The following is a 23,456-nucleotide window of genomic DNA, read 5'->3' as shown; positions in this document are numbered from 1 at the left end:
TACTTATACATTTGACTTGTCAGAGTTTGTGCTGGTTTTTATTTTCTTCTCGAGGACCTGACATTCAATTTTGAAAGGTCTCGTCTTGTCTCCGACCACCTCCTTTTTGCTGTTATTGAGCCACGGTGGCATTTTTTGGGTCCTCCTCTTTTGTAAAATTTTGGGGACACATTTAGTGTGAGCCTCTCTTATGGTGTTTTAAAATTGTTTCCGTCAGCTTTCAGGCCTTTCACTCTTGTGATTTCATTTATTGAGCTTCCTCATTTTTGTGCTGTTCCCTATTTTTGAAGGTAGGCGCTGCTAAGGTGATCTTTTTTTCCCCAATACGGAGAAATTTAATTAAGGATGATTTAACATGTAAGCACGTTGAATTGAATTACATTATGGGCTCTTTTGCTGAGTGGCTCTGCTATCGTCACCACTTGGACCACATCATCCTTGGACTAGCTGCTCCAAGAAGCAGTCATCAATGGTGTCTGGAAATTTTCTCTCTGCCTCGCGTCCTCTCCTCCGATGACATGTCCCCAGTCAATATGGGTGTAGTTGAAATCCCTCATTAATTATTATTGAGATTTCTGTTTTCGTAACCTCTCTGATCTCCATGAACTTTTCATAGTCATCATCCTGGTCAGATGGTTGATGGTGTATTCCTACTGCTATCCTCCTTACTATTCAAGCACGGAATTTCCATCCATAGGGATTCTGTTGCCTAGTTCGATTCATTTCAGGTTTCGACTGTATTTGACTCTACGCTTCCTTTAACACACAATGCCACGGTTCGTATATATTCTGTTTCCTGGTATTACCACGTCCCATTGATGATCACGTTTCTGGGGTGCCTGCTCTATCAACATTCTCATTTAATGTCAGGCACTTTGCCATTTGAATATTCAGCCTTCTACAAGCACTGAGAAGATGCATCAATACCTTCCAGGGGTGCAGTTGGATGGACTCTCTTTCATTTGACTGTTTCTCTTCAGTTACTACTTGCACTTTATCAGCTTCTAGCCTCTCCTCTTCCTCCGGATAGAGAGAATCCACATTACTCAGCCTTTGCCTGCGGGAAGCCTGTGTCCTACCCATGTGCTATTCAGTACATGTTGGCTTTCCCCCTACTTTTAGTTTAAAATTTCTCCCATGCCCGTTCTACTGTCATAGAACTGGAAGGGACCTGGAGAGGTCATTAAGTTCGGTCCCCTGCCCTCACGGCAGAACCAAGCACCATCAAGAACCTCTTTAACGTGCCAGCAGTCTGGTTCTGTTAGGTAGAGTCCGGTTTTCCCATACAGGCGCTTCCTTTCCCAAAAGGTTCCCAATAAACCTAAATCCTTCTGCCGAGGATCGTCGTCTCATCCATGCCCTGAGACCCTGCCTGCCTGGCCCTGCACCAGGAACTGGAAGCATTTCAGAGAATGCTACCAGCGAAGTCCTGGAATTTCATCTCTTAGGGTACGTCTAGACTACGTGGGTCCGTCGACGGAGCCGTGTAAATTTGTTTGTTCGGCAAAGGGAAATGAAGCCGCGATTTAAATAATCGCGGCTTCATTTAAATGTACATGGCTGCCCCGCTCTGCTGATCAGCTGTTTGTCGGCAGATCGGGGCAGTCTGGACGCTCCCCTGCCGACATGAAAGCCCTTTATCGACCTCCCCGGTAAACCTCATCCTACGAGGCATAACGGGGAGGTCAATAAAGGGCTTTCAGGTCGGCGCGGGAGCGTCCAGACTAGCGCGCTGAGCCGACAAACAGCTGATTAGCTTTTTGTCGGCTCAGCGTGGCAGCCATTTAAATGTAAATGAAGCCGCGATTATTTAAATTATTTAAATCGTGGCTTCGTTTCTCTTTGCCGATCAGCCTAATCTCCATGGCTCCATCGATGGAGGCATGTAGTTTAGACACACCCTTACCGAGTAGCTAATTTTGCCCCCAGGACCTCTCTCCTACCTTTCCCTCCGTCGTTGGTACCTACATGTACTACCACCACTGGCTGTTGCCTTGCAAGGCAAGTAAGCCTATCTAGACGTCTGGAGAGTCCACAACCTTCACACCCCACAGTCGGTTCTCCTGGTCATAAACCCAGCTTCATACATTGCTAAGAATCAAATCCCTCCTTACTGTTACCCGTCTCTTCCTCAGAGGGATACCCTCCGTGTGAGGGGGTACCGTGACGTCTTCTGGAAGGAGAGTTCCCACTATGGGATCATTTCCCTCTGTTCCATTCTCCTTCCCCAAAACATCCATTCTCCTGAGCAGCACAGAGGCAAATATATATGCAAATATATGCAAATAACTTTTCATACTGAAGGGCATGAATACAAAGATTAAGGCAAGATTGTACAACACGCAGGCCCCATTTCAGTCAGTTCTGCTGATATTCATAAAATGCAATAGTTACCCCGTTTCCACCCATATGACAGCACTTCGAATGAGCAATGACAGTCCTGGAATTGAACTCCTAAAAGGCCATTCTAGTGACTCCTTTTTTGTTTTGGCTCCCACCCGTGGGCCGCACGTTGAGTCCCGTGTAAACCCAAACTGCACCATGGGCCACAAACAAACGGGACCTCCCGCGGCTGGTGCAGGAGCGCCCCCTGCAGTCCTTTTGCCAGGGCCTTGCTCGCTCCCTGTTTGCCCCCACTCCTCTCGGCTTCCCAGCCCATACTCAGGAGTGCAGCTCCAGCCCTCCCCCGGCGAGACAGGACTGCCTGGGTTCTCTGCCAGGCTCTGGAACAGGCTCGCTGGGGCAAGCCAGGCGACTTCTGTGTGTGCCGCCTTCATGCCACTCTGAGCCTTCCCCGCTGCAGCTCGTAACCTCCAGAGCAGCCTGGTGGCAGAGTTCTCAGTCAGGGGCGCGCCTGCGTGGCGGCGCACAAAAAATTCTTCCCTTGCCTGCCTGCCCTGGAGAGCCGCACAGGCGCTCCGGCGGGCGGGGCTGGCTGAGACAGCATAGTGAGGGGGCTGCTGGGGCGGGCGGCCAGGACCTGCCACGGCCGTGTGGTAGGGAGGGAGCCCTGCTCCGGTGGCCGAGGCTGCAACATGATGGTGAGGGGCCGGGGCCTGTTCTGGCGGCTGGGGCCGGGAATGGGACCTGCCGCGTGGCATGGGGGTGGTTTGCTCGGGCAGCTGGGAGCGTGTGTGTGTTAATCAGCCGGGTGCCACGGCGGCCCGTATCCAGACCAGCGCCCGTGGCCTCGATATTGGTGCACAAGCCAAAACTCGCTCTGCTCGTGGCTGGAAAATCTGAGAGGGAACCCGCCTGGCGGAATCATTTTCCAAAGTTCATTGGGGCTGCCCTTGCTTGTTGCCCCCCAGCTGCGTATGGGCTAAGCCTGCAACGTGGCCCCTCAGGGCTTCCCTTCAGGGACCGAACTGTGGCGGGAAAAGCCTGCGCTTAGGCCCCTGGGTTGGAGGAAGCTGGTCCAGAGATGCCCCATCCCTGTGGCACGAATGAGGGCAGCAGCTTCAGCAGACCTTACCGGGCATGTTCAGTCTGTGTGAGCCTGCTCAGTCCAAGCGGGGGCGCACGACCCCACCCCTTCTCGCCCCACAGGTCACCTCAGAGCCGGGACGCTGGAACTGTCTTTAGAATGGGGGGCAGCCCTCCCAGCGCCCCCCATGTTCCAGCCCCGATGCCTGAGCTGAGCTTAGGTCAAAGTCAGTCCCGCCGCCAGGAACCATTTTGTGAGACTCGGCGTGCGTCCCCCTTTCCTCGCTCTAGTCCATTTCCTCCTCGGGACGCCCCCCGGGGCACCCTGGCAAATCCCCCCCCGCCCCCCCTCCCGGTGTTCACAGCCGTCGGCCGCTTGTAAGCTCGGCACGCGGTCCAGCCAGACACGTTGTCTGGCCTGTCAACCCTTCGGCTGCTTGTCTCCATCTCCCTGGGTGTTGTGGGCCCCCGGCCTGTCCTGCCTGTTCACCGACCTCTTGCGTAGGCACCCCCTGTGGGGTGGGCTGCGACTGCCCCCTCTTACCTGCAAACCTCTCCTCACGCCCCCACCCCCGCTCGGCTGAGCCGGCGCTCGGCGTGTCCCCGGGGCTGCCGAGCCGGCCCCTAACGGGTGGCGCTGGTCCCGTTGCAGGTGCAACACCCAGGACTACATCTGGCACAAGGGGGTTCGCTGCGAGTCCATCATCACCGACTTCCAGGTGATGTGCGTGGCCGTGGGCTCCGCCGCCCTCGTGGTCCTGCTGCTCTTCATGATGACCGTCTTCTTCGCCAAGAAGCTCTACCTGCTCAAGACCGAGAACAACAAGCTGCGCAAGACCAAGTGAGTGGCCCGGGGCCCGGCAGGGGAGGGAGCTGGCAGGAGGTGGGGGGTAGCGGGAAAGGAACCCATCCGGCAGCTCACAGGGGAGGTCCGGGGGCTAATCAGTTGGTACGGTACCCACTGGTAGCCCCACAGGAGAGGACCTGCCTGCCAGCTTACAGGGAGCATGGGGGGGGGGGGTGCACACAGCTAACCTGGAGGACAGCATCCACTTGTCCAACCCTTGGATGGCAGCCCTCCCATGGGGTACCAACACTCCTCAGCCAGTGCAAAACAAGGGAGAGTGCCTGCCTGGGAGAGGCCACACAATGTCCCTGTGTGTAGGTCGTCCCTGCTCCCACCCTTGGCCCGACAGTACCCGGTGTCCGTCCTGATCCAAGGAGCGGAGCGAAAGCCTGCCTGTGCGCCTGCCTGCCCGTGATCCAGCCAGGTCCCTGTAAGCCATCCCCCGGGGGCACTGCACCGCTGTTGAAGTGCAGCCACCTCTGGGGTGGGACACAGCAGCTCTAGAGCCCTGGAGTTCAAGGCCAGAAGGGACCCTCTCATCCGACCCCCTGTGTGTCACAGGCTGCCAACGCTGTCCTGCCCTCGGCACTAAACCCAACCCCCGACGTTTGGCAGCCCTCGGGACACGGGGCCGGTGCCCCAGGGAGACAGTGGGCAGGAGGGAGGTGCCATCCGACAACACTGTGCTGCCGATTGGGACAGGAGTGACGCGACGCAGTGGAGACTGCCGGGGGGGGGTGTAGGAAGGCTGAATCCGGCCAGAGCCCTGTGGCTGACTCTCTGAGAACAGCTGGCAGCCATGGGGCGCTCTTGGAGCTCCTAGCCACAGGCCCTTGCTCTCTTTCCCCACGCGGCATCCACCCCCCCGGGACTTCCCCACGGCACCGGCGGAAGCGGCTGGGTTTGTCAGTGGTGCTGAGTAACGGCCCTGCCCCCCCAGACGTGCTCCCGCCCGGTGCAGCCCCGCAGAATCCCTGCCAGAGCCTGTGAGTTATGTGGGCAGCTGCCGGGCTGGGCAGAGGGCAGCCTGGCCACTGAGCTGGAACGGTTCCATCCGTCGCTGTCGCTCTCGTCAGCCCATAAATTTCCCGGGCGAGATCCCAGACGTGCGTCGCCGCAAGCGGGGAGGGAGCCAGCTCTACTCCCTCCCCGCCAACAGCTTCAGCAGGGACGGGTCTGGGGTGTTTCTCTCTCCCCCTGCCTTGGGCTAGTCACCAGCGCAGCACACTGAGCTCTCTGCTAGTGAGCCGAGTCTGGGTGGGAGCACAGGAGTATACAGACCTGCCAACACGAAGTTTCCGCTTCATGCCTCTGACGAAGTGGGTTCCAGCCGATGGACGTTTAAGCCCAAATAAATGTGGCGCTCTTTCGAGTGCCCCTGGATTCCTTCTTGTTTTTGTGGAGAGAGACTACACCGGCTGCCCCTCTGAAACCCAAGCGTGTGGATCATGCAGTCAGTAGAGCCCTGCACAGACATAACATTTGTATCCACTCCTGCAGAACTGAGCTGTGGAGATCTGCCGCCACATCTGCGGTAGGGACATTAACTATCGATTCATCAGCTAATCGAAGAGTCGATGGGATTTCCGTTGACTGCTCGATTAGTCGATAAGGACTAGCGCACATTCCGCCTTTGAGATGGACAAGAGTCCCAGCAGGGGCTCTGTGCACTTCAAAGACTGAAACGCCGTGTGGAGCCCGGAGCCAGCGGGGAATCCTCTGCTGAGCCCGAGCTCCGTGCGGTCGCTTGCGCTTTGAAATGTACAAGAGCCGCGGTGGGGGCTCTTGTGCATTTCAAAATGGAAGTGCCGCATGGAGCCTGGGGGGGCCAGTGGGAGACTCTGAGTCCCCCACTGACCCAAGCTCCCCAGCTGGGCTCCGCACGGCGTTTCAATCTTTGAAATGTACAAGAGCCCTTTCTGGGACTTTTGTACCTTTCAAAGAGGAAGCGCCGCTGCCGCGCCCCGACCCCGTCCCATGCAGCTGGGGGAAGCCGGTTGTTACGCTGGCTCCCCCTGGCATCCCATCCTCCCCCCCACTCCCACTTTCTCTTTGTGATAGAGGCAGCAAGGGGGGTGGGGAAGCGACTAGTCTTAATGTGTTGACTATCTGATAAGCTTTTGCTTGTTGGGTAGTCACTTAGTCGCTTACATCCCTAATCTGCGATGTGGATGCCTGTGGATATAAAGCAGATATCCATGGATGTGCAGGGCTCTATCAGCAAGTGCTGCAACTTACCGCTTCTGCTGAGTGTGTGTGTAATGTCATAGAACACTAGAACTGGAAGGGGCCTTGAAAGATCATTGAGTCTGTGGGGGGCGTCCACTCAGGGCGAATTGCTCAAACTCGGGGCTCCTTACAGCCCCAGACTGGAGACCTTCCCAAACAGGCCACAAATCAGTCACGCCGAGCGCTTCAGCTGCCAGCCAGAAGCCTCACGAGCAAAACCCCTCAGGCACCCTAACACACAGATGAGGGGTTATAGAACCCAATCTCACCTACCCTGAACAGGTTCTTCTGGTCCCAAGAAACCAGCCACAGGTCTCGTCAATTTACCCTCTGGATCTTACCCACAAATCACGCTGAGCCAATCCTTTAGAATCTAAAATCGAACGGTTTATTACTAAAGGAAAGAAAAGCATGAGCGTAAGGTTGTTAAGGAGAATACATGACATGCATCGAACCTCCCAGTTCTCAATGCAGGCTCTCAGCAGAGATGTTACAAACTGCTATCTTGTAAGTCTCTGGTGCACATCCCATGTCGGGATGGGTCCACGGTTCTTTCCGGCTTATTGTTCCTCGCAAGGCTGCATCTGGGATCAGGAGCTGAACTGAAGACCAGATGGAGGGTGCCACATGGCACTTATAGACCTCCCCTGGCATCCTCCTGGCCAGAGCAGGGCACATGGCCCAGTGACCTATCCCTGTGTCCCATGTCAGCAGCCATCAGATACTGGCTGGTTTGCAGGTATCAGTCACATTCCTCAGGTGTGTATGGGCACCTAGAGAATCATCGTCTCCTTGCTAATTAGCATAGCCATTCTGTGCCTTTTGCTCTGTCTCAGACAGAGAATTTTCCTGCATCAACTCAGAGTGCATATGTATAACGCCACATACAGATATTATACACGTACACGAGCAGCGTCTACAGACTCAGTAGAACAGACGCTTTCATGTGACACCTCACACGGCCCCCTTTGTATGGACTTTTAGGGCAAACACCCCCCTCATGGGTGCAGCAATGATCTTTAAAATCCAGTAACGTGATAGTCCAGTCTCCTGCCCTCATGGCAGGACCAAGCACCATCTCTGACAGATTTGCCCCAGCGCCCTAAGTGGCCCCCCTCAAAGATTGAACTCACAACCCTGGGTTTAGCAGGCCAATGCTCAACCACAATATAATATAATCTTGGCTCATTGGATGAAGTGGGTATTGCCCAGAAAAGCTCACGATTCTCTCTTTTTGAGAGGCGGTTGGGTAATGCTGCGGTGTGGATGCCACCCACCCCAGAGGTGGCTGCATTTTAGTGAGTGGGCACTTGGGAGTCTTGGGCTGCAAGGCTTTGTCCAAACGTCATTCATCACTGTTACCCTGAAGCATTTGTAGTAACGGAACGATCTTTGGGAGCGTTAACTAATTAGCGCTCATGGCCCCCAAGGGAGTTGGCAGTTATTGAACTTCTCTGGCAATTCTCTGGTCTAAATTATGCAGGAGATGAGAGAAGATGATCCCAGTGGGCCCGTCTGACCTTGAGATCGATGGTTCCCAATGTCAAAGATGGGGAAACTGAGGCACGAAGCAGGAAAGACACGTGTACGAGGGCGAGTGTCGCAGCTGGGCTTAGAATCCAGCAGCTCCAATGCAGAGCTTAGCCCTGTAGCCCGCACTGCCGCTGGCTGCGTCTTGCTTGGGCAGAGCGCCGTGTGCAAAGCCTTGCACCTCTTGGGGCAGCTGGCAGTGGGTGTGAGCAGGGTGGAGGGACGGGACAGCCGCTCAACTTCCATGGCCCCCGGGATGGCAGCCTCCCCAAACCCGTCCCAGCTCGTCGAGAGGCTCAGCTGAGCTTGCTTCTCGGACCGGGGTGGGCATGTTCTTCCGGCGCCGAAGACACTGGTGAGGAACAGAGTGAGCCAGCTGCTGGCGTCAGCCGCATCCCGGGAGCATCTAGCGGTGGCGTCACTGATCTGTGATCGTGCAGTGCAGCAGTGCAGAGGCTCATAGCATCCCCGCTGCCAGCAAAGGCCAAGTTCCGCTAGATTCCCTTCCCCCGGGGCCAGGTGAGCGGCCTCCCTAACCTATGGTGCGTTAACGTTTGCAGTGTAATTATCGGGGAGTGCTTTGCACTGCCTGCTTTGAATGTTTGAAGTGTCAGGATGCTAACGCTGGGGATCCGATTCCACTACCCAGAGTCTCACTCGCCTCGCTCCTCTCCAAACACTTGCCTCGTTTTTTCCCTTTTCAAAAATGTCATCCAGTTGCTGCAGCGGGTCCCCCACGCTCCCTACAGCTCTTCCCCTCCCAGCAGGGACATGCAGACCCTTCTCACATTCCCCCAGAGCTAGCCAGCGCCAGCTTGTAGTCCCAAAGAGCCCAGCAAACTGCAGTGCACAGGACATGGTGATTGCGTTGGCACCTCCCAGAAATGCAGCCAGTTCTGGAGTGGCACCGGGTCGCTGTGAACCCCGCACAGGAACATGACACCGCAGGGCAGCGTGGGAAGGGAAGAATTCTGCAGCCAGCCAGTCACAGTCCTTGGTGGTTCGTTAGCTCTCTTTACGCCAGCGACGGGCAACCAGGGGCCGGACGAGTGGCCCTCCTTCCTCTGAGTGAGCCACAAGATTGTCGTCGGCAAGAGGGTCTCCCGGGGCAGGGCAGTATTGCTGGCTGCACTTGTGGGCCTTGAATTTGCAGGGGTGTCGGAACCGTCGCAGCGCTGGGATGTGCCGCAGGGGGAGCGCCCGGCTCTCGCAGTCAGTGCTGGGTGCAGCCGGCCCCCACCTCGCTCCCCGTGCCCTGGCTTTGCGTGCAGGTCGCTTCAGTAACACGAGTAGGGGACACGCCACGCTGACGGAACCCAGTGGGTAGTCAACGGTAAACACAGCGTCCGGCGGGCCGCCTCTCCGGCACACGCAGCAGGCAGTCCCCGGCTTTGTGACCTCCTCCCCCCGTGGTGACCGAGGCGAACGAGCCCGGGCCCGGCTTGGACGCGCGGCCACAAAGCCAGCTCCTCTTCCACTCCTCCCGCCACGGAGAGGGCTTCCTAAGCCCTCAGCAGCTGCTGCTCTGCATGGGGCTGCTCAGCCTGGCGGCGGCAGATGGTGTTTTGTCTGTTCCCAGGGTCAGCAGCCTCGGGGGAACACCCAGAGGGACAGATTCCACCGGGCACCGTCCTCTGGGCCTCAGGTCACTGGCCCACAGAAGGGGGGGCTGGCCATCGGCCCAGCAGCTGTGCCTGACCTGCGTGAGTGTGCACAGAGGGGCGTGCACAAGAGGGGGTTGTGTGTTTGCTAGTGCAAGGCAGCGTAGGGCAAGGGAGTGCTAGCTTGTGTGTGTGTGTGTGTGTGTGTGCACGCACGTGCACCAGTGTCCAAGGAAGAGCGTGCAGTGGCAGGGACATATACTGATATCATGGCCACTGCCTATTGAGTACCCCCTCCCCCTTGTGCCTCTGTTTCCCTTCAGGATCTCCACACAGGCCTCCTCATGGCTATCAGCACCTCCCCCAGTCACCAGGATGGGTTTGCTAACAGAAACTATTCAAACCCACCCACAGACCACACCATGAACGGGTCACACTCAGCTCTGGCTCTTCTGCCCCTCAGCTCCGCACAAAGCTACCCCTCCGGGCCCCAAAGCTACCCCTCCGGGCCCCAAAGCTACCCCTCCCAGCTCTGCACAAAGCTACCCCTCCCAGCCCCAAAGCTACCCCTCCCAGCTCTGTACAAAGCTACCCCTCCAGGCCCCAAAGCTACCCCTCCCAGCTCTGTACAAAGCTACCCCTGCGGGCCCCAAAGCTACCCCTCCCAGCTCTGTACAAAGCTACCCCTCCCGGCCCCAAAGCTACCCCTCACGTCCCCTCCCCTCCCCTCCCCTCCCTTTCCAGCAAGACCTGAACCTTCCGGCCTCCTCCTCCCACCACCACCCTCCGCTCTGAGCTGGAAGGCAGGCAGCAGATGTGCCCTCCTCTGGAGAGCTCCTTCCAGCCAGCCTGCCCCACCCTGGCCTGGGCCCGGAAAAGGCTGGTGGCCTGGGGTTTTCCCACACTGCTTCCCTGGAACGGCTTCCTCTCCTCCAGCTTCGGCCATGGCTGCTCCGTTGTTCCTGGAACTGGCTCTTGTGGGCCTTTCTAGGCTTAACGAGCCGGGCGTACCCAGTGTCGGGCCCGTGTGCAGCTGCAGGGCCACTCACATGCATGCCTGGGCTAATTCACAGCGTGGCCTGCGTGCATGCGTGTGCAGCCACGCGGCCACCTCCACGCAGGCTGGGCGGCGAGCCTAGGGCTGTGCAGGCTGGCTTGCGAGTGTGCACGCACCGGCATGCTGGGTGAGTGAGCGTGTGCAAGCGGGAACAGAGGCGCGTGCGTGGTCGAGTGCGTGTGCATGCGCACAGGTGTGCGCGTGCGTGCATTTGCACACACACCGGTGCAGCCGTGTGCACAGGCCAGTTCGTGGGAGTGTGAACAGGGCACAGATTGACGTGGGCGGGAACGTGAGGGGATGGCTCTCACCCTGCCCCAGCTCTGCCCGTGGTACTGCCCCGCTCCCTGCTGTTAGGTCGGCGTCCCTGGTGTCCGGCACCTGCTCGCTGGTGCTGTCCTGGGTAGCCAGCGTGGCACAAAGGCCTCTGGGAAGGGGATCGGGTGGAGCCGGGGAGGGAGGCATACGAGGTGGGCATGGAAGGGGAGGCTGCGTTGGCCGGCTCGTGTCTCACGCTGCCTGTCCCAAGACGTCTGGGAGCTTTGGAGGCCCACCCCCTGAGCGCGTCTGCCCCGTGAGTTGGCTGAGGAAGGCCTGGGCTTGACTAGGGGGGAGCCCCGGGCCAGAGGAGCGTGTCACCTTGCCGACACGTTCGTGCCCCTAGCGGCTGGAGCGCAGCTCCCGGCTCTGAAGCTGAGGGCACGTCGCTCCCAGCCCGGAAGCCAGGGGCAAACCCGGCGAAGCTGATCGGTTGCATGGCAGACACGGGGCCTTGTCTGGCACACGAGGAGGGCAGCACAGGATGGGGGCGCGGCTTTGGGGAGCCTGTGGTCTGCGAAAGGTGCCGGGCACATCGCTGCGGGGGTCCCGCGGCCGGTCTCCGGGGCGCGCTTGCTCCCCCAAGCGTGGCCAGGCAGGTGGCTGTCGGCGTGATCCCCAGGCCGCTGACCGCTCTGTGTTTGCAGGTACCGCACGCCGTCCGAGCTCCACAACGACAACTTCTCCCTCTCCACCATCGCCGAGGGCTCCCATCCAAACGTAAGGAAACGTTGCGACCCCCCGCGTAACCAGCCCCCTCCTGCCCCTGCGTTGCCTCACTGTGCTACCATGATCTGTCAGGTCACTCGCCTTCTCCAACCTGCCCTGCTGCCTGCCTCCCCTCCCCGCAGCCCGCGCTGGCCAGCGGCTGCTTCCGAGCACTGGCCCGAGGCTAGGGGTGCCAATTCCTCCCCCCGCCTGTCTACACAGGGGGGGTAGAGCAGAGGGGGTGGAGGTGACTCCCAGCCCCCGGGATAGGCTGCCCAGCGGGTCAGGGCAACATGGGATGCGCTGGGACCCCACCCTTGGGTGGCCATGCGTGGCGTCCCGCTAGCGTGTGGTACAGCGGCCTCATGGGCGGGGGCGGGGCAGGAGCCAGTGCAGGGCTGAGGGGATGAGAGCAGGGACTGACGATGTCGGGAGGGAGGGAGGGGGAAGGCAGAGCTCGGGGCCTGCTGAGGGGACACCGAACGGGCTTGCTGGGGGGTTACTGGCTCCCGCGGGGCTGGGCCTGTGGGCTCACCCTGGGGCCTGCGCGGGGCCATGGCTGCCCTGGGAAAGGCGGACGGGTGCTCGGTGCGGTGGCTTTGGGACTGGCCCAGAACTCCTGGTATTTCACCCCTCAGAGGTGGCAGCCCCCCCCTTCTCACTGGCAGTGCCCAGAGGGGCCCCTCTCCGGGCAAACCCCACACAGCGATGAGGGAGTGGGGAGAACCCCCCCCCCCGTCCAGCCCCGTTTCCTGGCACAGAGCGAGGCCCCGGATCTGCACGGACTCTGGGCACTCGCCTCGTTGGATCAGGGCCCCCAGCTCGGTCTGCGCCTCGCGCCCTGAAGCAGCCGCTGCCGGCCTGTCTGGTCAGCGTCTCCCCCTCCCCGCTGTTGCGCATTTCGCCCCTTCCCCTGCCCCCCCCATCGTGTCCGTGCTCACGTGGGAATGCTCCGTGCAAGCGTGCGTGTGCACGTACGTGTGTGTGTGTGTGTGTGTGTGTGTGTGTGTGTACTCGCACAAGATCAGCCACTCAGCGTGTGGCTTGGGGGGAAGGGACCCTGGACAGCCCCTTCCAGCCCTCTCCCCTGAACCCCCCACCCCCGCTGCCGTGCAGGGACGAGACGGCCCCACGTTCAGAGGGTCCCTCTGCCCAGCAAAGTGCCGAGGGGCCTGTGAGGGTCTGAGGCCCCATCTGACGCACACCCCAGCCCACGTCTTGCGGCCCTGCTGTGATTTACCGGTGGGGAGGCTGCTATGCCTGGCCCTCTGTGCCCGCTGATGCCCTCCGTCCCCCACCACGGGGAGCCCAGCAGGGGGGCAGGCTGCATGCACACCCACCCAAAGGTGCTGCTGTGCTGACGCTAGTGACGCGGAAGAAGAGTTCAAAGCCGGAGCAGGTCAGCGAGAGCCCCTGCCAGGAGAATTCCCCTCTGCCCGTCCCAGCACCTGGAACTGCCCTGCCGCACGGAGCCGGCCCAGGACCAAGGGGACGGGACAGCTCAGCTCCGCTGCAAAGCTCGGTGGTTTCTACCCACAGATCCTAGTTTAGCTCTTTTTTTTACGGGCGTCCAAGCAGTGAACTAGCCTCACTCAATAGCCCCCTGTGGCTAGTGGCCGCGTGTTGGACAGCACGGCTCGAGACTCTCCCGGGTTCAGAATCATGTTGGCATGTGTGCCAGATGGGGAAGATCAGAAACAGCAAGAAGCCGAGTGACATGCCCAAGGTCGCTCCACGCGGCCAGTGTCGGGGGCTGGGAGAAGAACTCTAATCTCCTTATCGCTCACTGTGCTTGACTCCTGCTGGCCTCTGGGGGTCCGTAGCTGTTATGGCTAGGAAGGGGCACACCCTTGAGCCGAACAGCTCGCGGGGGGCTAGGAGGAGAGATCCCGAGGGCTCAACAGGAGAAGGGAAGGAACCTTCATTTCCCCGCTCCTGGGGGGGAGACGCTAGCCAGAGAGAAACTGAGCGCTGTGACTAAATAGGCCATTTGGCATCTGGACCGGTGCAGCTGGGGGATCATCAACCATGGCCAGGAGCAAGTCTTGTGTCTCCCCCCCACCCCTCCTCTGCCCCAGGGCTTCCCAGCTCCATCAGCTGCCTGGGTTGGCTGGGTACGGAGCTGAGCACCCCTTCCCCTGACCGCTCTGCCGTGGGCTGGCTCCTGCGCCATAGGAGTGTGGCTTGGCGGAGAGGCAGGAATGCCAGGGTGGGGCCACGCAGCCCGGAGGAACGGGAGCAGGTCGGAGCATGGGGGGGCGCCGAATCCATGAGCCTGTCGGTGCGCAAAGCGTCCTGCGCGGGACGGCGTTTCAGCAAGCCTGCAGGGCGAGCGAGCCACTTCGAGAGTGTCACGGGATTCGCTAACCCGCCCCGCGGCTCCTGGCAGGTAGCCGGCTGCTCAGCCGCCGAGAGAGACGGAGTCATCGGACGAGCTTTCTATTAAGCGGCCGCCGGTCTCGTCTGCCTGCCGGGGGATTTTCAACGTGCTGCTCCCGCGCACGCACTAGCGCAGCCCCCCCCCCCGGCTCCTGCAGATGCTCCATGCCGTGTGGCCCCCGGCACACCCCCCCCCAGCTCCTGCAGATGCGCTCTGCCGCCTGGCTCCATACCGTGTGGCTCCCGGCTCCCCCGGCACACACACCCCCCAGCTCCTGCAGGTGCGTTCTGCCGCCTGGCTCTGTGCCCTGTGGCTCCCGGCTCCCCCGGCACACCCCCCCCAGCTCCTGCAGGTGCGCTCTGCCGCCTGGCTCCGTACCGTGTGGCTCCCGGACCCCCTGGCATGCCAACCCCCCCCCCCCCCAACCCCCCCCCCCCCCCTCCCAGCTCCTGCAGGTGTGCTCTGCCACCTGGCTCCGTGCTGTGCAGCTCCCAGCACCCCCGGCACCCCCTCCCAGCTCCTGCAGGTGTGCTCTGCTGTCTGGCTCTGTGCTGTGTGGTCCCTGGCACGCCCCCCCCCCCCCCCCAGTTCCTGCAGGTGTGCTCTGCCGTCTGGCTCCGTGCCGTGCGGCTCCCGGCCCCCTGGCGCACACACCCTCAGCTCCTGCAGGCGGACCACCTGGCTCCATGCCACACGGCCCAGGTACAAGGGGGACGTTTCATTGGTGCAGAGAGAGACCCGAGAGCTGCAGGATACCGGGCAGGTGGTTGCACAGGCTGGGCCGAGCCAGGCTGCTGTGTGAGGAGGAGGTGCGGAGCCGCCTGCTACCTGCCTGCGGGGCTGGGCCCAGGATGCCCGCGCGCTGCTGTCCCTGGGCAGGCAGCCTGGCTGCGGGGGCGCTGGCCACACCATCTACTTGATGGTCTGCACCGCACGGGACCAGGCTGGCCCCAGGTACAAGGAGAGGCCTTGCCCCTTCCCTTCCCCCCCCCCGAGCTGGGCCCAAAAAGGAGACCCCCTTCCTTCCCCCCCTCAGCCAGGCCCAGGTGTGAGGGGAACCCCCCCCCCCCGTGATCATCTGGCTGCCCCCGAGCTCCGGGAGGGAAAGAGCCCTGCAGTGTTTAGGAGCGGACACGCTGCATTTAAGACCAAAAATATAGATAGAAAAAAACCTTTGAAACAGGCCAATCTTTCTAAAAGCGCTCCACAAGAGTGAAAAGGAAGTGTTCAGGGACGGCTAACCGTTAGCAGCTACCTCGACTCGTACTTAGCCAGCCAGGCTTTCTCCTACATGGGGAGCTGAACACTTTCTTTTTCCTCTTGTGGGGTGCTTGTAGAAAGATTGGACTTTTTCAAAGGTTTTTTTCTCTATATTGTTATTTGCGTTTGCTTTCTCACCGGCAAGATGCCGGGCGTTGAACTATACGGCAAGCCTGCCGCTGCCACGGTCTTCATTGGGCTGCCTACCATGGCCATGCAGGACTTCACAGCAGCCCTGGGGCAGAGCTCAGCTCCTCCTCCTCCAAAAGCATAGGCTCCGTGGAGATGAGCCAAATGAGAATCTCCTTTATCTGCTAGACGTATAGTGGCTATGACACACAGCAGAGCAGTCCTGAGTCCGTCCAGTAGAGGGTGGGGCTGCAAATGGTTCCGTACATTGTCGCCCTTTCACAGGGCTGGGCTCACCTCACCCTCTGGTGGCGGGAGGTCTGGAAGCGATGTTAGTTGCTACCTGTGAGTGCAGGTGAGCCTTTAGAGCCCACAGTACCAGGCCAGCCCTCGCGAGAGGCAGATTCCTCCTGGGGTGGCTCGGGGCAGCATGCCCATGCAGAGGTAACAGACATCCAGTGAGGGGGCTTGGCTCCTTGTCTCTAGAAGGCAGAGTGCAGTCTAACCCCCCAGATCTCCTGAGGGTGCCCCAGTTGGGCAGCACAGCAGAGGCGGCAGGCTGGCGTGTCCGTGCGGCAGGGTCAGCCTTGACTCTCTGTTTCTGGGGGGGCCAGAAAGCAGAAGCTGTGCCAGAGCAGGGCTGAAAGGCTATGGGCGGGGGGGGAGGGAGGGGGGCAGAATTGGCCCAGCAGGTGGTGCGGTGGGGCAGGATCCAGGCATCTCTGCAGGACTGGGAAAGGACCCAGGAGCGAGGCACATGGACAGAGATGTGAGCTAGCCCAGAGCTGCTGGCCCAGGGGATGCCATCTACACCGGACACCGAAACCCTCGAGCATCCGTGGGATCGTCTAGAGCAGGCTCTGCAGCCCTTTCAAACCAACGAGCCAAGCTACCTAGTCAACAGAGCCAGTATGAGAGGGCCGGTTTGCATGCCTGAACATGTGCAGCTGGGTGTTCGTGGTAACTGACGTGCTGATTAACAGTAGCCTCACTCGCAGGCTTCAGTGAGCCGGACGTCTGCTGCCGCCTCTGTTCGTGTATTTCGTTGCCATTCACAGCAGAACTGGCCAGATCCGGGTCCCTGTGCGCAGTCAGACTGCAGGAGTCACTACATGTTTATACACTTTGGATTCATTTTCATGTAAAAGTTGTCTGCATTTCGGGAGTGACCGAAGACCCAGATTTGGTTCCCTATGGAGCCAGGTTTGGCTGGAAAGTTATCAGCTGCAGATCCCTCTAGATCAGTGGCCACAACGCGGTACCTGCGGGTGCCGCGGTGCCTGTGGGTGCCATGGCGCCTGCCGGGGTATTTATATGTGCTCACCTAGTGACCAGGGCCGGCCCCAGCTATTCTTGAGCCCTGGCGCATGCACGGCCCCGCCCCTGGGCACCCGGCAGCCCCAAAAGGTTGGGGACCACGGCTCTAGATTTTACAGCCCAGGGCAGCAATACACAAAGGGAACTGGAAGGGGCTGCTGCATGTGGCGCCCACGGACGGATCCTTGGGTGCTCTTCACGCTCCCCCCAACACTGCAGCTCCCTCCCAGACACCTGCCTTGCAGCCCACCTGACACCTTGCCGGCACCCTCTGTCATGCGGGGGCCCTGCCTAAGGAGCTCCCCCAGGACCGTGGGGCTGGTGAAGAGCGTGGGCCGGCTGCGAGAAGGGTGTGGTGTTGGGGTGCTTGTTGGCCACGGGGTGCTGTCTGAGGCGGGGGGCTGGGAATCACAGCTCCTGGGTTCTGTTCCTGGCTCTCCTGCCAGCCCAGAGGGGCTCTGTGCCTCAGTGTCTCCCCTGTAGACGACTAAGGTGGTGACACCGGGGACCTGTCTCCCCGGGGTAACAGCACTGCAAGGAGAAGCCGGTTCCCTCTCCGCAGCCTCATTGCGGGTGGGTTTGTTTCAGAGCTGACTGGCAGGGTCTCGCGGTGTGCACACAGCCGGCAGGATGCGGTTGGGTGACAGGCCTGCTCAGAGCCTTTCACTGTCATGCACCACGAGGGAGCCGGCTTCTCCTGTTTGCAGTGCTGTTACCCCGGAATGGTCCCCCCCGTTTTCTCAGTGCTGGGCTAACAAAGAGAAGACCCCCCCGGGTTCTCTAGCCTCCCTCACAGCCTCCTCGGTGACCACGCTTCTCCCGTTTCCACCCCCTCCCCTGCTCTCTTTCCTAGGAGGACCCCAGTGCACCCCACAAGCTGCAGGACTCTCTGAAATCCTGCATGAAAGAAGAGGAATCCTTTAACATCCAGAACTCCATGTCGCCCAAGCACGATCACGGGAAAGGCGAAGCGGCCGACGCCGGCGTGAACTGTCTGCAGAACAACTTGACATGAAGGGAAGGGCCGGGAGGCGCGAGATCACACTCCCTTCCCTCGTGTACAACCCCCATTTCTACTCACTCTTCGTTACGTGTGTCCCCACCCCGGCTCCGCGGCATGCTTTGGTGTGTTTTGTACAGAGGAAAAAAAAATAATAATACAAACGAAGACTCGAAATGCTCTTCAGATGAATTGTGTCCGTTGGGTTGTCTGGTCCGTGCGCTGTCCGTATATTGCTTGCCTTAGTTCCACGGCTGTGATTTCTAAACCTTTGCTGTGACTCAACCGGCTTTTTTTGTACTTTTGCCCCGCCTTTTTTTGAAATACGAGTTTAAAAACAAAAAAAAGGAAGATCTTGAAATAAAACATTTTTTTAAAGTGAAGCCGGCTGGTTGCCTCTGGCTGTTGTGTGAGTGCCCTCGGAGAATTGTAGTCCCTGGCTCGGAGATGGAGCTGGTCAAATGAGTCATTGGAAGGCCAAATGCCCGTCCTGGTTCCTGGGGGCTGCCCTTTTCAGTGCTCAACAAAACACAGCAAGGCTACGTCTACACACGCGGCTTCTTGCGCGAGAAATATGCAAATGTGGCTAAGCGTGGAATATCGCCGAGCCTCATTTGCATACCTAATGAGCTGCCATTTTGGCAGAAGAGGCTCTTGTGCCAGAAGAAACTGTCTACACTGCCCCTTCTTGTGCAAGAAAAACCCTCTTGCGCAATGCTGCCACGCCGATTATTTTCAGGAATAACGGCATTGCGCAAGAGGGGGCAGTGTAGACAGCTCCTTCTGGCTCAAGAGCCTCTTCTGCCAAAATGGCGGCTCATTAGGTATGCAAATGAGGCTCGGCGATATTCCACGCTTAGCCTCATTTGCATATTTCTCGCGCAAGAAGCCGCGTGTGTAGACATAGCCCAAGGGGTCCTGTTAAAAATAACAAATTTATTAAGGTTGCAACCCACGGAAGCTTATGCCCTAAGAAATTTGCTGGACTTTAAGGTGCCACACGACTCCCTGTTGTGTTTTGCTGAAAGAGACTAACCCGGCTCCCCCTCTGAAAAGGGCTCGGCAAGTGTCGATTACTCATCGCACACAGCCGTGGTTGTAGCCCTTGTTGCAGTTTGCATTGGCAGGCCCAAGAGCTGTGACTCTATTTATAAGTATTGGCCAAACGGATGCTGGGTGCCAGCCCACACTGAGCCAGCCCAAAGTCTGTGCAGCTCAGGGGTCCTCAGAGTAGTCGTGTGTGGACCTTGAATTGCACCCGATTTGAAAAAATGTTAGTGCAGCAGGAGGTTTGCCACATCTAGTTGTGATCCATTGGCCAAGTCCTGTGGTAACCTCATCACATCACATTATATTGCTTCTGCCCCTTGCTGAACAACTGAAGCATGTTAAGCAGAATATCAAATAGCAGCTACTGTCGGACACCCTGCCGAGGTGTCTATTGCTGACTCCGAAGGAGCTCCCCCCCCTTGCAGAATTCCCAACACCAGTTCCTAAAGCCAGCTGCCACCTCCCTGGGGTGCTCCCAGCTTTCGAGGATCCTGGGGGGCGTTTTTTAGAAGGGGGCAAAGTTCCTGAGGTCCTTACTCAGACTATGTCGACACTGGGAAGGTTTGGTAACAGAAGTGCTGTCAACTTGCAAAAACCACTGAAAGTGAAAACTGGTCACACTGGTTTTCTTGCCTCCCTTTATCGACATTTCATGGCCACATTGCTAGCTCCCACAGTGCAATGTAGTGGGAAGGCAGAGCTGATCCCTGTGCTTCCTGGGATTCCCCCCTAGCTCTGTGAGCTCCCCGTGCTGAGGAATGTCAAAACAGCACAGCCTTCTTTCCAGCCCTCCCCTTGTAGCAGTCGTCTCCCTGCTGCTGTGTTTCTAGTGCAGGGCAGAACAGAAGTACTCCAATTATTTGTTCTTTTTCCCCCAAACGGAGCAGCGCACTCAAATACTTCCCGGAGCTTTGAAAGGGGAGGCGGGCACATGCCTGCAGGGCAGCAGAGATCACAAAACACTGAGCACAGCCATCAGGGCAGGGATTGAAAATTTGAAAGTGGAAGGCAGCTTGGGAGAAAGTGACCATGAAATCATAAAGTTCATGATTCTAAGGACTAGTAGAAGGGAGAACAGTCAGATAGAGACAATGGATTTCAGGAAGGCAGATTTTTAGTAAACTCAGAGAGCTGGTAGGTAAGGTCCCATGGGAAAGCAAGACTAAGAGGAACAACAACTGAAGAGCGTTGGCAGTTTTTTAAAGGGAAATTATTAAGGGCCCAAAAGCAAACTATTCCACTGCGTAGGTGTGATGGACCGGGCCAGGTCTGGGCACCACTGAGGGCGTCTGCTCAGGACGAATTGCTCAAATTCGGGGCTCTCTATAGCCCCCAAACTGGAGACCCTCCCAAATAGGCCACAAACCAGTCCCACGGAGTGCTCCAGCTGCCGGCTTGGCCAGCCAGAAGCATCACGAGCAAAACCCCTCTGACACCCCAGCAATATCCGTGCCCCAGATGGCCCCAGGCCTCATACACAGGTGAGGGGTCTTAGAGCCCAATCCCACCTTCACCAAACACGTTCTGTCCAGTTTCAAAAAACCAGCCACAGATCCCAGGTCAATTTACCCTCTGGACCTTACCCACAAGATCACACTGAGCCAATCCTTTAGAATCTAAAATCTAAAGGTTTATTACTAAAAGAACAAAAAACATGAGAGTAAGGTTGTTGCAGTATCATCTACTACATGCATCGAATCTCCCAGTTCTCGATGCAGGCTCGCAGCAGAGATGTTATAGCTGCTGGCTTAAAAGTCATTGGTGTACATACTATGCCAGGATGGGTCCACAGTTCTTCCCGGCTTGTGATGCCCTGCGAGGCCGCATCTGGGGTCAGGAGCCGGTGTGGAGACCAAGATGGAGTCAGCCACATGGCCTATTTATTCCCCCTCTTGCTTCTTCCAAGCTGGAGACAGTCACATGATCGCTGACCAGGCACCTAGATTCCTTCCTAGGTGGGTCTCTGATACTTAAGAGACCTATTGTCCCTGGAGCCTTGCTAATTAGCATGTCCATAGGCTGAGCCCGTTGCTCAACGACATACAGAAAAATTTCCAGTCTCCATACAGAATACATATCCATAACTCCACACACAGACATTATACCGATATATGAAGAGCATATACAGAATCAGTAGACAGTAAGCTTTTGTTTGACACCTCACATGGCCCTCTTCATACCAACTTTTGGGACAAGCACTCCCATATGGGCACAGCAGTGACCTGGCTGCTTCCCTTACACTCCGGTAACGTGACACCCCCAACGCAAAATTGATGCAGGAAGTGATGCCAGTAACATCACTGAGGGCATCACAGGCCTCCCCATGTTTTGGCTCTGTGTCATAACATGTTCCAACCCAATGTTAGACACCACAGTACAGAGCTGGACAAGTGTATGAAACCCAAACTTGCTTTAAACAGGCTTCATCACAGCAAGTTCTGTCATAGCGACAACCCTGTCCCTGCACTGTCCAAGGAAGACCAAGGACAGGGTAGGCCCATTGCTCAGTGAAGAGGGAGAAACAAGACCAGGAAACTTGGAACTGGCAGAGACGCTTAATGATTTCTTTGTTTTGGTTTTTGTCAAGAAGACGGACGATGATGGGATACCTAACATACTGAACACTAGTGGGAATGGGGTAAGTTTAGAAGGTAAAATAAAAGACCAAGTTACAAATTACTTAGAAAAGTGAGATGTCACCAGGGCCTGATGAAATGCATCCCAGGATACTCAAGGAGGTGATAGAGGAGGTATCTGAACCTTTAGCTATCATCTTTGGAAAATCATGGAAGACGGGAGAGATTCCAGAAGACTGGAAAAGGGCAAATCTAGTCCCTATCTATAAAAAGGGAAATAAGAACAACCCAGGAAACTACAGACCAATCAGTTTAACTTCTGTGTCAGGGAAGATAATGGCGTAAGTAATTAAGGAATTCATCTGCAAACACCTGGAATATAATAAGGTGATAAGTAACAAAGTTGATAGGTAACAGCCAGCATAGATTTGTAAAGAACAAATCATGTCAAACCAATCTCTGATAGGGTAACCAGTCTTGTGGATAAGAGAGCCGTGGTGGACGTGGTATACCTAGACTTTAGTAAGGCATTTGACCCAGTCTAGCATGATCTTATCAATAAAGTAGGCAAATGCAATTTAGATGGGGCTACTATACGGTGGGTGCATAACTAGCTGGATAACCATTTTCTGAGTAGTTATTAATGGTTCACAATCATGCTGGAAGGGCATAACAAGTGGGGTTCCGCAAGGATCTGTTTTGGGACCGGTTCTGTTCAATATCTTCATCGATAATTTAGATAATGGCGTACAGATTACGCTTACTAAGTTTGCAGATGATACCAAGCAGAGAGGGGTTGCAAGTGCTTTGGAGGATAGGATCAAAATTCAAAATGATCTGGACAAACTAGATAAATGGTCTGAAGTAAACAGGATGAAGTTTAATAAGGACAAATGCAAAGTGCTCCACTTAGCAAGGACCAATCAGTCTCACACATACAGAATGGGAAGCGATTGTCTGGGAAGGAGTATGGCAGAAAGGGATCTAGGGGTCATAGTGGACCACAAGTTAAACATGAGTCAACAGTGTGACACTATTGCGAAAAAAGTAACCATGATTCTGGGATGCATTAACACGAGAAGTCATTCTCCCACTCTACTCGGTGCTGATTAGGCCTCAGTTGGAGTATAGTGTCTGGTTCTGGGCACCACATTTCAAGAAAGATGTGGAGACAGAGAAGTTCCAGAGAAGAGCAGCAAAAATGATTAAAAGTCTAGAAAACATGAGCTATGAGGGAAGGCTGAAGGAATTGGGTTTGTTTAGTTTAGAAAGCAGAAGACTGAGAGGGGACATGAGAGCCATTTTCAGGTATCTAAAAGGGAGTCACAAGGAAGAGGGAGAAAAATTGTTCTCCTTGGTCTTTGCGGATAGGACAAGAAGCAATGGGCTTAAATTGCAGCAAGGGAAGTTTAGGTTGGACAGCAGGAAAAACTTCTGGAACACTGGAATAAGTTGCCCAGGGAGGTTGTGGAATCGCCTGGTTGGACAGACACCTGTCAGGGATGCTCTAGACGGTTCTTGGTCCTGCTGTGAGGGAGGGGACTGGAGTCGATGACCTCTCGAGGTCCCTTCCAGTCTGGTGTTTTAGGAGAGTCAGATAATGGCAGAAGCCAGTTCTCTCAACAAAACAAACAGAGTCCGCACTGGCTCTTTGGTGACAATAAAGGGTTGGGAAAAGACAAGTCTCTCATAAGGGTGGAAGATTTTTGTTACCAAAACTGGGTGCTGTCCAGTGAGCCACATCTGGGCCACCAAGCCACCAGATCTGATCTATGGCTGCCTTCCTGGGACCCTTAAGAATGTTGGCGTGTGTCCGACCCTAATCCATGAGCTCCCTGGGGTAGACAGGACCTTTACTGCTGCTGTCTACAGCCCCTGGCTCTGGTCTTTGCCTCTCCTCCGTGCTACTGTCGTACAATATACTGACCTGGTCTGGGGTGTTCACCTGGGCCGCGGAGCTCCCCTTCAGCATGCCCCCTAGGAACAAACACCCCAAGCCAGCTTCTGCTCTCCTTTACTACGGAGACC

At 57.0% G+C, this 23,456-nt stretch overlaps 1 protein-coding gene across 1 annotated transcript in view; it reads left to right on the top strand.

Annotated features, from left to right (window-relative positions):
• CSPG5 (chondroitin sulfate proteoglycan 5) overlaps positions 1 to 18,185 on the top strand; it is a 38,980-nt gene extending 20,795 nt beyond the window's left edge. The window contains exons 3-5 of the mRNA XM_075923021.2: positions 4,079 to 4,267; positions 11,656 to 11,728; positions 17,656 to 18,185. Coding sequence (XP_075779136.2) covers positions 4,079 to 4,267; positions 11,656 to 11,728; positions 17,656 to 17,817 — 424 coding nt within the window. The 3' untranslated portion in view covers positions 17,818 to 18,185. The remainder of the gene's footprint in view (positions 1 to 4,078; positions 4,268 to 11,655; positions 11,729 to 17,655) is intronic.
• Positions 18,186 to 23,456: the final 5,271 nt, after the last annotated feature.

This window comes from Pelodiscus sinensis, chromosome 2, assembly GCF_052426305.1.
Source record: "Pelodiscus sinensis isolate ZL-2025 chromosome 2, ASM5242630v1, whole genome shotgun sequence".
Classification (NCBI taxonomy): Eukaryota; Metazoa; Chordata; order Testudines; family Trionychidae; genus Pelodiscus; species Pelodiscus sinensis.
Note: the sequence above shows the minus strand (reverse complement) of the source record. Positions and strands in the feature narration are given on the sequence as shown.